General features: G+C 35.6%; 1 protein-coding gene across 1 annotated transcript; it reads left to right on the plus strand.

The window, feature by feature from the left end:
• Positions 10,214-12,730, plus strand: LOC109360516 (ankyrin repeat and SOCS box protein 13-like). Its single transcript, XM_019605477.1, has 6 exons — positions 10,214-10,466; positions 11,785-11,876; positions 11,961-12,039; positions 12,122-12,216; positions 12,377-12,472; positions 12,545-12,730. The coding sequence occupies exons 1-6, from the start codon at positions 10,295-10,297 to the stop codon at positions 12,620-12,622; spliced, it is 612 nt and encodes a 203-aa protein (XP_019461022.1). The 5' UTR covers positions 10,214-10,294; the 3' UTR covers positions 12,623-12,730.

The raw sequence follows: 13,433 nt of genomic DNA on the forward strand, positions 1-13,433 counted from the left end.
CCGCTCAGTAGCTGACCAAACCCTTCAGCATGGGTTTGGTCACTTGATCAAGCAGCTTTGTTACCTCCTTATGCTTGACTCACCAAAGCTAGTTGTGAGCTATGAGACCAGCTATGGTGAGCTACTCTGAAAAGCCTATGGTGGGCTACTTGAAGTGATGTCATTGGTGACTTCATGGTTTGCTTGATGGCTAAGTCAAGTCTGGGTGCACACTGCTTAGCACACCTGTTGCACCACTAAGTTGCTTGTTCAGCAGCTTTGACTATGCTGACTGGGACGTGGCCTGGTGCTTGCTGATCTGGGCAGGAGTCTGGTTCTCCGTTGAGCTGCTTGGTTGCACTGCTAAGCTGCTTGTTGAGAAGCTTGGACATGTGTTAAGCTCGTGTCTGACCGTGTCAAGCTTGAGTTCTGAACGTGTCAAGACTAGTCTGGTGCTAGGCTGAACGGCCAAGCAGGTCCGCTCAGCTGCTTGCTTGAGCAGCTTGGTCCAGGTCAGGCTGGTGTCCTGGTCAGCTTAGCATGGCTTGGTCCACGTTCAACTGCCTGCTTCAGCACCTTGATTTTGACTTCTTTTTCTTTTTGACCATGAGTCTTTTTTCTCTTCTTTTCTTCTTTCTAAATCCTACAAAATACATAAAAAAAGATATCCAAACACAAATATAAAAGATTGTGATATTTTATACAAAAAGTATTGTTTTAAGTTGGTTTTTCTCAATTATGCTTAAGATAAGTGCCATAAAAGTGTATGAAATTTAGGTATGTTTGGCACTTATCACAACTCAACGACCAAAAATATGTAGACCACACACTCCTAAAACAACACCTGAATAAGACACACCAGACATCCTAAGCTAGCTAGGAGGTGGTTGCAGAAAGCCACTGAAGATTCTGAATAGGAAGTGAAGCTGCTCGAAGCGATTTTGATTCTTTTCATCTTGTCTCCGAAACTCCGCCATGAGCCCATCCTTCATGGATTGCATTCTAGAATTAATTCGCTCATTTAGGAGTTGTTCCATAGCATCCAGATGAGCCAAACCAAATGAAGGTTTTTGAGGCATACTAGAATCCCTGTCATTTTGTTGCTCGTGGTATTTCTCACATTTCTAACTACCTTATTCCTTATTAGACACATTCAAATTCACAATGGTCCTACAGTCCTCTTGATACATCCATTCACCTCCATATTTATAAATGATCATCTTGTGAATGAGATTCTCCTGGATCATGTGTTATTTGGGATTTACATAAATTATCTCCACACTAGAGGTGTCAATCCCTAGATGATCAATGACACAGGAGATAAAGATCCCATATGCTAGCAGTCTTGAAGAAGACGACGCAATGCCATACATGACTTTCAAAATCTCGTTAGGCTAGCTTACCAGAATTCCTTCCTTAATGGCAAACATTAACTTCAATCATTCACAGTTGGTTGCGCATGATTTGTGTTGTGCAAAACCAAAATGTAAGCGATCGAGTAATGTAATAGCTTGTTTTCCACGGTTAAAGAATCGGCCTTTATAAGCTCACCTTGGACAAAATAGTGAGGTCCCCTCAAGCATGATTGTACATCTTTGTAGAGTCATACGCGCTCCATTTTACATCATTACAATCTCTAAGGGAACCACCATCACATGCCAAGCCTCCAACAGCCATAAACAACACATTATTTAACAGTAGCAACCTCCCTTGTACCATACTTCTATATCCATCATCCTTGTACTAAAAATTAGCATAGACTTCCCGAACTAGAGAAGGGTGAATGCTGCCATTTAATTCCAAAAATTGTACAACCACTTGTACCTCCAATTCGTGCAGAATTGAAATCCATGCTCCACCATCCATGCCATGTCGGCATATCGGATGTATGTCAGTTTCCAGCTGACATACCTCGCCAACCTTTCTGCTTGAAGAGCAGGAGCATAGAATGGGTCCAAACCCAGGGATGGATTCTGCCCAGCGTTGGAAGACGACCCACCAGCATCGAAGTTTCTCGTTCGTCCCAGATGACGAAGAGAATGGTTCATTCCAGCGGTATGTTTTACTCTCTTGGGTCTCTCATTACTTATTTTGATAGAGATAGGAGATGGATAATCGATTAACAACGAAAACGAAATTAGGTATAGAACTGGGATAAACTTAGGTTACTCAATTTCAACTGAATTGATGGGTTATAGGATTAAGAGGTGGAAAGAAACAGAGAATGTGTAGCTCTAATATGAGTATGAGGATGAATTACAAGATTAATTTGGGGAAGAAGACATAATCTACGAGGTTAGGGTTTGAAGAAACATAATCCAGAACTGTGTTTGAATTTTTTTTATGACTGCACTTAATCGATTAACCTCTATGTTAATCGATTAATAGGATTTGAACTTTTACACAGTTAATCCATTATGTTCCAGCTTAATCGATTAAAATTTTAAAATATTTTTAGCCTAGGTAATCGATTAAAGGAACAAATAAACAATTAAATCACATAGAAAAAGCCCAGGTAATTGATTTAAACACAGAACAATCAATTAAATAAGTCACAGAAACAGATTTTGACACAATTTGAATTAGTTTAGATGTTTGCTAAGACTCTAAGATAAAAGATCTATCCTAAACACTTAATGAACACTTAATTCACATCAAAAAACATGGAAGCATATTCAATCAAGAATGCATTATACAATTAAGAATACATGCATTTATTGGCGATAAGTGCACTTATTTAGGATTATCTAGATGTCTAGCATGCATTCAAACACTTAGGTATAATATTTGACAGAACATGTGATAAGACATTATAGAACAGTACATGCCACGATTTTTGGCTACCTCACATGTTTTACCTCATCCATATCAAAGTGTTAGAAGATTGCCATATTTGATGTCTTATTTGGCCTTTTTTCAATTTCTTGATTCTTGTCGTTTTCTGGCATAGCACTTCATTTCTTGAAATTTTTATCCTTATGAGTACCTACAAAACATTAAGCATACTTTTCCTCTCCTCTATTGGAGATGACTTATCAAGCGTTAAATTCTCATAGACTTTCCAAAGAAATTATTTTGGTCAATTGCATTAATATGAAATTTAACTTCTTGTGCTTTAACATGATTAGAATATCCTAGATGGTATTTCTACATTTACTTATGAATCAAAACATGCTTAAAAGATTTTTATCATTGTTCAATAATAACATTTTTGCATTTATGAGCATGTAAATATAAAACATATAGTATTTGGCCTAAAAGTGATGTATGGGGAATTCATGATTCTTGAAATTATGGCCTCACTAGGATTTCATTATAGAATATTCATAACACTTAAAGTATGTAATACTTGGAGTTTAGAAAGGATACATTATTTTAACTTTGTAGCAAACTCCTTCCTAACTTCAAGCATTTGAATTGACATTTTGCTCATAAGTGTCAGGATCCATTTTCCTTTGGTGACAAGTCAATGAAGTTTGGTCATCTCATCTTCCATGTGCCTAGAACACTTGATGTCCATATGAAAGTTGAAGTTCATATGTCCTTAGGCACACCTACAAAAACAAAGTTTACTTGCATTTCTTGGGTACCCAACTAATCTTGGGTCCCTTGATGTTAGTAGCTTGAGGATTTTGTTTCTTAGTAATCCACATATAATTTCTATTTGGAAAATCATGCATTCTAATACTACATGTATTCAACATATGACCATGCAATCCACAATAAAAACAAGTAGGGGACTAAATATATGAAAATTTCAAAACATCTACCCGTTTCTTGTGAAATGTGTTCTTTTTATGCATATATACGAAACTATATGTAATCCCAACATTTTTACATGTAGCAAGTAAGTTATTTATTTTATGATTACTAGATGTGAAATTAGCATTTTTATCCTTTAAGACATTATTTTCATTTTCTGCAATTTTCACAAGTAGATATCACATTTAAATTAGTAGTACAATTACATGAAGAGTTAGCATATTTTGCATCTAAGGTTTCATTTTCAATTTTAAGCATATCAATGAAATTTTGCAATTAACAAATTTTCTTTTCAAGATCTAAAATCAACCTTTTTCTATCCATATACTTTTAAGCTAACATTTTAAGATCTTCATGCATTTGAATATAAGCATCATAGAGTATGTCATACATGGGAAATATATCGAAATTTGAAATAGAATCGGATGAGTGTACCTCACTAGGCTCATCTTGCTTACTTTGCAAGAATTCAGATTTTGAGCCATTAGACATAGCTTTCTTGATTCTTCATCTTCCGAGATGCTTGTTGATGAATTGTCCTCTTCGGATGCATCCCAAATGATGTATGCCTTATTAGCTTTGATTTCCCGAGTCTTTCTTATTGTCATGTTCAATATTCTTGAGAGAGGTAGGACATGTGTACCTCATGTGGCCTATTGTCCCATTCTTATGGAAAGTTGCTTTGTCTTTGGGATATTTGCTTATTCTAATTGAACCTTCTTCATCTTCCTTATGAAGCTTATTCAGTCCTCCATTCTTTCTTAAGTATTTTTTGAATTTGTTGATCAGGAGGGACATTGCTTCATCACTTGTGTTGGAATCAGACTCATTATCATCATCATATGTCTCCTTTTGACTTCTTGAATATGACTTTGTCGTTTTGAAGGAGATTTCTTTGATGTTCTCGTCCATTTGCTCATTGAGTATCAAACATCTTAATTATCTCTCGTATTCTTGAAGTTTGCCAAATAATGTTGTGAGCATCATTTGTTCCAAGTCCTTTGACTCCGTGATGGCAGTCACCTTGGGTTGCCATTTCATGTCCAGACATCTTAACAATTTAATCGTTAGTTCATGTTTGGAAAATGATTTATCTAATATAATGAGATAATTAATAATGTGAGTAAATCGCTTTTGCAAATTAGAAATAGACTCATGTAGAAACATGTGAAATAACTCATACTCATGCATCAATATCTTCAATCTAGACCGTTTGACCTCATTAGTGCCTTTGTGGGTTACTTATAAAGTGTCCTACATATCCTTGGCATTATCGCACCGAGAAATCCTAAAGAACTCATTGTATGAGAGTGCGAAGGTTATAATATTTTTTGCTTTCAAATTTAGCTGCACTTTTCTCTTTTCCTCGTTGGTCAAGAGACTTCTAGGTTTCTCTTTGGTTTCTCCGTCTATAATGTATAGTGGAACGAAAGGTCCATCTTCTATGACATCCCAAACATTTGTATCAATGGCCTCAATAAATATCCTCATTCAGATTTTCCACTAGACGTACCCCTTACCATTGAAAACCAGAGGGCGGTCAATGGATGCGCCATCACCGCTAAAAGGGTTAGAAGAGCCCATGGTAAAAGTGCCATGGATCAACGATCTAAGCGGCTAAGCTAGCACGATCGTACTAGTTCTAATACCACTTGTTAGGTCCCACAAGGCTCTGTAACTCACCTAGAGGGGGTGAATAGGTGATAAGATACACAATTATCGTTGCTCGATAAACAAACAGAATGCACAAAATTACACACTTTTTAATCAATTAAACACAGCTATAATCGATTAACTCATTCTACAGATAATCGATTAACTAAACATCTTAATCGATTATTTAGTTCTTGTTCTATGAAAACAGTTTTATTTCAATATCCAAGATTACCAAGATTCAACTAATCTTATATGCAATCTTTTAAATGATTAAGAATAGTAAATGCATAATACAAAATATGCAATTTAACGCATAATAATATACATGTCAAGTTAAGTAAATCAAGTAATATGGAAATATAAAAAGATAAAGGATAAGAAGAATGACATATGACTTTTATCCTGGTTCATTTACGGGTCCACTTGTAAACTACATTCAGGCCTCCCTTTCTGATCTTGAAACATTTTTCTTCACTTGGAATCTTTATGCACTTTTACAAAAAAAGCTTCCAATACAAGACGCAAGATGCTACTTTCTTGGAACCTATGAACTTTTCAACCTTAGTTTGACCTCTCTATCTTGCCTACTAAGATCTCCTATCCTTTTGGCGATTAGGCACCAACTTAGGTATCGCTCAAAACCAAAACCACTTGCTTCTCATGAAGACACACACCTAACAATAGCTAGGATTTTTCCCATACCTATTCTCTATCAAGAGTGATACCAATCACACCAAGAGAATGTGTTATTGCCTTGTCTAATATATCTTTCAAGTTATATGTGCACCTAAATATGAAGATTAGTCACTCTTCTAGAATCTAAAAACCCCTCAACAAATCTCACAATTACAATACAGAAAACGTGAGATGCAAGGTTTCTGTTTAACAAAAGATTTGACGATAAAGCTCAATGGGTATCTTTGTAAAGATTCACCATTTTCTCTTTTTCAAAAGAATACTTTGAAAATCTATATAAAGATATGAAAGTGAAAGCGCTTAAGATTTTCAGAACAATGTATAATCTGTTTTTCGTATTTGTGTTCTAACTCTATTAATCAATGTTCATGTATATTATGAAGCAATATGAAAAACTTGGGTTAATATACTATTCTATTTTCAGCTGTAGTTATTCGATTATCCCTTAAACTTAATTGATTAACGGGTTCTTGAAAATACCAGAAAACATAAACAACAACAACCCTCAGTCGATTAAACTCATACTTAAGTTGATTAACGGGTTCCCAAGAAATCAATACTTAATCAATTAAAATATCTCTTAATCGATTAATGGTTTTCCAAAAAGATATTTCAATGATGTATGAACCTCCTACATGATAGTATGATGCGTGACTTTGAATGATGTATGATTTAAAACTCTTTTTAAATGCATCCAATGACATATGATCATGTATGTACGCATGTGCATGTAAATCATGTATGTAAGCATGTAAGTCTCATTTTAGTTATGATTGATATTAGCTTGTGAGACTTCCATTGGGGTTCATCCTAGCCTAGACTCTTACTAAGCAAACATCTTAAGACCTAATAAAGATATGAAATACTTAGCCTCTAGATCTTCTTGAATGCTTTGCCTTGTATGAACTTGAGTCTTAACTATATTGTTGACTTTGTTGTTTGTTGATTTGCTCATCCCTTCAAGCTTGTCCTTTGATCATTAATCTTTGTTGTCGATCCTTGTCTTTATCAAACTCTATCTTTCATCAACCTTTAGCTTCATCAAAATTTATGTGATGTATGCTTGCACACACAATTTGCTCATTCATGCAAGCTTGCATCTTCAACAACACCCTACTGATGCGCCTAGAGTCTACCAGCATGTTTGCCTACCGAGCATGCTATTAGACCGGGGGCAACCGTTCCATCCCGATCATCTGGATATCTCAGCTACCCGAAATGGCCTTTCCTCTAGCCGACCAAGGACCAAGCATAAAATTGAAGGACCTGGCCGAAGCCATTCCCTTAAGCTGAGACCACTCCTTGTCTAACACGCCGCCAACAACGCATGGTCGTGACACTTGCCATCTCACTTATCCCCTATCCACACGACAAGAACAAGCGTGCAATACGACTACTAGACCTGACACATGCTATAAGTCAACTATGTACAGAGTACGGTCCTGCTAAAGCCACCTGACAAGGGTAAAGCAGCTCCCGACAGACCATATTGGTCAGCCATGCCAACAGTATCCTCCAAAGCCACGCCATTCATCTCAACCTTTATAAATAGGGGTTTCCCCCAACATGAAGTATCACTTAAAACTTATCATTTCTCTACTTACTTCTTGCCTCTCATTTATTGCTCTCGAGCATTACCTTTTCAGATACAACCATCGGCAGGTCCAAGCCTATTTCAGTCCAGATACTAGAGAAGCCTTACCCGGACCTCCAATCCAACCAATTCGATCAACCACAGAAGAACAATCCTTAATCTAACTTATTCACCAACTCTAGAGTATAAGTCATCTCCCTTTAAGGAAATAACTTAAGACCACTTTGTCATCTCCCTCGCCTTAAAGTAAAGGGTTTTTCAGGAAAAAGAATGTAGTGTTAGAGTATGATACACACTTGATAATAATTAACATAGGGAAGGGATCCACTTACTCCAAGAGTAAGTGGGGTAAAACTACTTCATATCTTAACCATTCATTCTATGAAATTCTAATGGTTAATATGTACTCACTAATTCCAACCATTAGCATGTGGAGTAACTTTTTTCCACTTACTCCTGGAGTAAGAGGATCCCCTCCTATTAACATAATGTAGTATTATAGACGCTTTTAATTTAAAAAAAATACTCTACTGATACATTATAAGGAATTAGTGGTTGCAATAAAAAAATTGGATAGAAGTTGAAATTTTGCTAGAGTTGACCCTGTGCTTGTGCCACTGCTTGCTCCTCTTTTCGCTCAATAACAATATTCTAGTTGATTGGATTCCTTTCAGCTTGTCTTTTGATTTTGCATTGAAATTTCAAGTTTTAGTTCTTCTTTTGAATTATCTTGGATTACTTGAAACTTTCGATTTGTGTTTATCATCAAAATAATATACATGTAGTAGCTAAAATGCAATTTAGTACAATAAGGTGTTTGGTCTAGCGATGTAAGACCGAGTAGATCCCAGGAAGACCAAAACATCAAACATTTGATTCCTGGAAGCGACACTTGTTAGAAGAGACAACCACACACCTCGAAATAGATTAATTCCTGACTCAGAAGGTGAGAGAATAATCTTGATAGTAGGGGTGACAATATGGGCCAGCCTGACCCTGCTCAGTCCACCTTTGACTCGCTAAATAATCATCACATCTCATAAATGTATTTTAAAACAAAAAATCACAAATCAAAGTCCATAATTTGACAATAACATAGTGTCTTAGTTTAAAACTTGTAAGTTCTAAACAACAAGTCAACACAGACTTAAACTTTTAGACTCCTAGTTCATAATAAAACTTCTAACTCCTGAGTTTAAAACATTAAATACTCTGTTGGAAGAATATGTCTCCACTTTTATATTACTACCTCCATCAACGTCTTTCAAATATTATTCTTCTTCATCATCTACAGTACGTACATGATTAAATTAATATATGCTTATAAAAATAGTTAACTAACAAATAAATGATAATTACATTGAAAAACAATAAATTACCTTCACAAATAAAATCAGTCAACCAATTCCGAACACAAATCAAAGCTTCCACATTTTTGGATAAAAGTCAACTTATATACTTGTTAAGAACATGTGAACAAATGTTAAATGCAGATTCTCCTTTTTTGTTTAATGTTGGCCCGCCTGGCTAGCCCAACCCTCCATGGTCCATCTAAAAAACGGACATCCAAATCGGGTTGAGTATGAGTTTTTGGGCTAAATCTTCAGTCCGACTTACTAAATATGCCAATCCAAAAGGTTGGTCTGTCAGGCCAAACCCATATTACAATCCCTACTTGGTAGTACTAAAAAGGCAATTTACTATAAAGTTGTTGTAAGATCAACTCTAAATAAAATATAAGCCTAAATAAATACAACTATTTTAGACTCCCTCCATAGGGCCCAACCTGTTCGAACTTTGGACCAACCCAAATGGGTTATAAAAAAGCCCCATATATCAATTCATTTTACTTTTTAATCTGTTTGATCTATAGTGTTTTTTTGGCTCAAATCAACAATGTTATGAACCTAAAATGTGATAGTCGAGTCGAGACTCTATCAAATAATTCATCTTGACGACTCTATCAAATAATTCATCTTGACGACTCTATATAGTGACAAGACTCACAAAACTCTATTTAATTGTTTTACTCTAAACAATCTAATATGTAGTTTAATGTCTAATCTAATTAAAAACTAGTTTGCAATTCCAAAGGGAAAAAACATACTAAGAGGTCATGGACGACACAAAATGTAAAGACTACAAGGCCCTGATGGATGACTCTACTAGATATGGTGCAACAGCTGCATCACATGGCACATTTTTATTGGTCATAAAAAGTATAAAAGATTAAAAAAATTATATATTTCTTGCTTGACATTTGTTCAAAAATCAACTCATTATTTAATTCTATCAAATAATTCTTAAGTTTATGAACAAAATATTAATTTAATGATATAAGATGATACTAGATTTTACTAAAGATTAATAATTCAATTCATATTAATATAATAGTTAAGAAAGACAATTACTTGTTGAAAATATGAGGAAATAACCTTAGTATAAAATAATTCTCTCTGTTTAAACTTGGATATCGAAGTAACTTCGATGCAAAAACAATCCCATTTAAGCCCCAAAACCGTCATTTCATTGTCACCCCTCGGTTTAAATAAGAGGCGCCGCCACAGACGACAGGATCACTATCAGAAACAAGAAAATTCATAATCAATGGCAGTTATAGGGAGGCGCAATGGCCTGAACGAGGAGGAAGAAGAGGACAACGCCCTTTTCGAAGAAAACGGCATCATTGACTTGGTCGACTCCGATACTCCTCCTCATCTCCGTGACCTATCCGCCGCCGCTCAGCTCGGCGACGTCGTTGCCCTCCGCCTCGCTTTAGGTTCCTCTCTCTTTCCAATTATACTTTCGTTTTCTATTTGCTGTTGTGCCGCTTCGTCTAAACCCTATTATTGTTTCTTCGAAGTTCAAATAAATATTATACTCACTTTTTGTTTTAATTACTCTCCACGTGAACCTTATTGATATTCAGCTATCATTACACTTGTCACACTTTTGAAACATAGGAGTGAGAAATGTAATTAAGCTAAACTACTGAGTTCAGTGCAGTGTTTTAAATTGCTTGTAATTGTGGTTACTGCAATTGTGTGGCAGAAGCGGCCAGTTGTGCTGCCGTTGTAGAGTACAATTTAAAACACTGGTTCAGAAATTGATCCACTAACTGTGAAGAAAGAGGTTGGTTTTAAACACGGTTCGGTAACTCATTCTGTCACAGTGTTGAGCTTGGTGATTAATTTGTTATTGTTAGGGTTTTAAATGGGGGTCATAATTGCAGTTGTCTTGGGACTATGAAAATTGAAAATTGCAGCCAATGCAGTTTTAATCGTGGCTTCCTTTTAGTTGAATTTATGTATGTTTGTTCATTCCATAATCGTCTGCATGAATGACATCCCATTTTGTGGAGTGTAGAGTATGTAGACTTTGATAGTGAACCGGAATATTAGGTTTTTCGGAGAAAATTGTTTGACGGAGAGTTACTATGCTTTGATAGAACTTTTGACAAAATTCCCCTTCGTTTTCCATATCTAACTTCAAAATTAGCTTTTCTGAATAACAACCTAAAGGAGAAACTGCACTGAGATTCATAGGTAATTGACTTAAATACTTCCATTATTCTCGTTTCAAAACTTACATTCACTTCATTCTTCGGGGAGTTGACTATAATTTCAACATCACCCTTAATGGGAGGCGAGTGTAACAATACTTAAACTTAAATGGTGGTTGGTGTAATTATTGAAATAAAAGAAGTTTTTAATGTAATTAAGCCAAATCCTAGGGAGGTTAGTGTAATTTCCCTTAACCATGTATGAACTTGTTGGTATGTGGCAAGTTGCCTATGATTTGTACATAAAGAAAAGGTGGGGACAGGCTTCTGACTGTCTGAGAATTTTATGATTTTTAGTGCTTTGGGATTGGATAAACTGTTCAAATTTTTGGCATCTAAAGTTGCTGACTTTATTGTCTGTGTGGTAGATGGAGGAAAAGTTAATTTTGTTGATGATTACCATAATTTGCCCAGGAAACTTTGAAGCTACTTCTATTAATTAATATGGTTTAATTTCTTGCAAGTATAAACATATCCTCACTAGAACATTGGGTTTGATTTCTGATGATGCTAACCCTCATGCTGCAAACAACAGATAACTTGACTGGTAGTATTGATGAGCCGGTTGAGGATGGGGATACAGCTCTTCATTTGACATGTTTATATGGTCACTTGGAATGTGTCCAGGTTCATTATCATCGCTTATTCCTGTTTTCAAAAGCTCTTATTATGCTTATAATTAATTATTGATATTCTTTTTATGTACTGTAGCTACTCCTAGAAAGAGGAGCAAACTTAGAGGCTAAGGATGACGATGGTGCAATACCTTTACATGATGCTTGTGCAGGAGGTAGTATAAACTCATGTTCTAAAATTTGCACTGTTTTTTTTGTAAGATCGTACTCTTATTTTGCTCTTAATGGCCATAACAGGATTTACGGAGATAGTCCAAGTCCTACTTAACAGAGCTAATGATGTGGAGCATATAAAAAGGATGCTCGAAACAGTTGATTCTGAGGGTGATACAGTGAGTATTTTTTTATACTTAAAAGAAAGTGAGCATCCTAATGAAGATGCCAAAGAGAATCATCCTATTATGAACTTATAAAATGCAGGGTGCTTGAAATTTCGAACATTTCTTTTGATTTATTTTCTGTAACTGCTATAATCATGTGAAAATTTTACAGCCTCTGCATCATGCAGCAAGAGGTGAGCATGTGGATGTAATTAGGTTGTTGCTGTCTAACGGTGCATCTCTCACAAAGACAAACTTATATGGAAAGGTATAGATTCTAAAGGAATTTAAGAGGTGTCATTTTCTAATCTTCATCAATTTCTAACATAATTTTTTGCAGACCCCAGCAGAGCTACCTGATCACGGCACAGATGCTAGGAGGTTGCTGGAATCTTCTGATACTGATATGGCATGCTAATAGCATAGCATGGTGATTAGTAGAAATATTTAGTTTCATTTTGACAGAATCTTTTTGAGCAGTACATTCTGCATTATTACTGTATACTCATTTTATATGGCTGGTTCTCGTTCTGCATTTGGTTGGAGGGAAGAAAGTAAGAGAGAGAAATATGTGAGAAAGAAAATGAAAAGAGAGAAAAAGATGAGAAATAGAGTGGAGTTTTGTGTTATTTGGTTGTATAGAAAAAGAAGTGAAAGAAGTGATTTTACTCCCCCATTCTTCACCCATTTTCTCTTCAAATGAGAGAAGAAAGAAATTTGATGGACTCTACTTCATTTTTTACTCTCTCTTCTTAAACTCTCCCCTCAACCAAAGGAGAGAAAAAGTATATTTCTCTTCAACTTCTCTCCTCTCAGTCTCTTTCTCCTCTTTTTCTCCTCTACCAAATGAAGGCTAAGTTTAGAAATGATTTGCCAGGGAAGCATCTGAGATTTTGGAGAGTTAAAAATAAAGATCCGTGGATCGAGTTACTATTGTGGATGACCTGGTGTCTTTAGTTCAGTACTTTGTTTATGTGAACTATATTTTACTCTTCAGGACGTTATAAACTATAACAGAAAAGTTAAACTTGTAGTCTGAACAGTAAACCCAAATTGTGCTATTGGTCTTTGAAGCTTGAGCACAAATTCAAGGTTTTGGAATTCTGACAGGTCATTCAGTAGGTGAAATAATTTATTCCCGGTTAGATTATTGAACCGTTTTTTTCCTTTGTAGGAAAAGATGTGCATTTTATTGCAACTGAGAAATATAGAACTAATGAGAAATTTCT

Source organism: Lupinus angustifolius, chromosome LG11 (genome assembly GCF_001865875.1).
Source record: "Lupinus angustifolius cultivar Tanjil chromosome LG11, LupAngTanjil_v1.0, whole genome shotgun sequence".
Classification (NCBI taxonomy): domain Eukaryota; kingdom Viridiplantae; phylum Streptophyta; class Magnoliopsida; order Fabales; family Fabaceae; genus Lupinus; species Lupinus angustifolius.

What these genes read in the sequence shown, in the direction of transcription:
- LOC109360516 (XM_019605477.1), top strand. Translation starts at nt 10,295, where the DNA reads ATGGCAGTTATAGGGAGGCGCAATGGCCTGAACGAGGAGGAAGAAGAG. An exon ending in GTCACTTGGAATGTGTCCAG is followed by an intron (nt 11,877 to 11,960) that starts GTTCATTATCAT and finishes TATGTACTGTAG; the next exon opens with CTACTCCTAGAAAGAGGAGC. An exon ending in AGACAAACTTATATGGAAAG is followed by an intron (nt 12,473 to 12,544) that starts GTATAGATTCTA and finishes AATTTTTTGCAG; the next exon opens with ACCCCAGCAGAGCTACCTGA.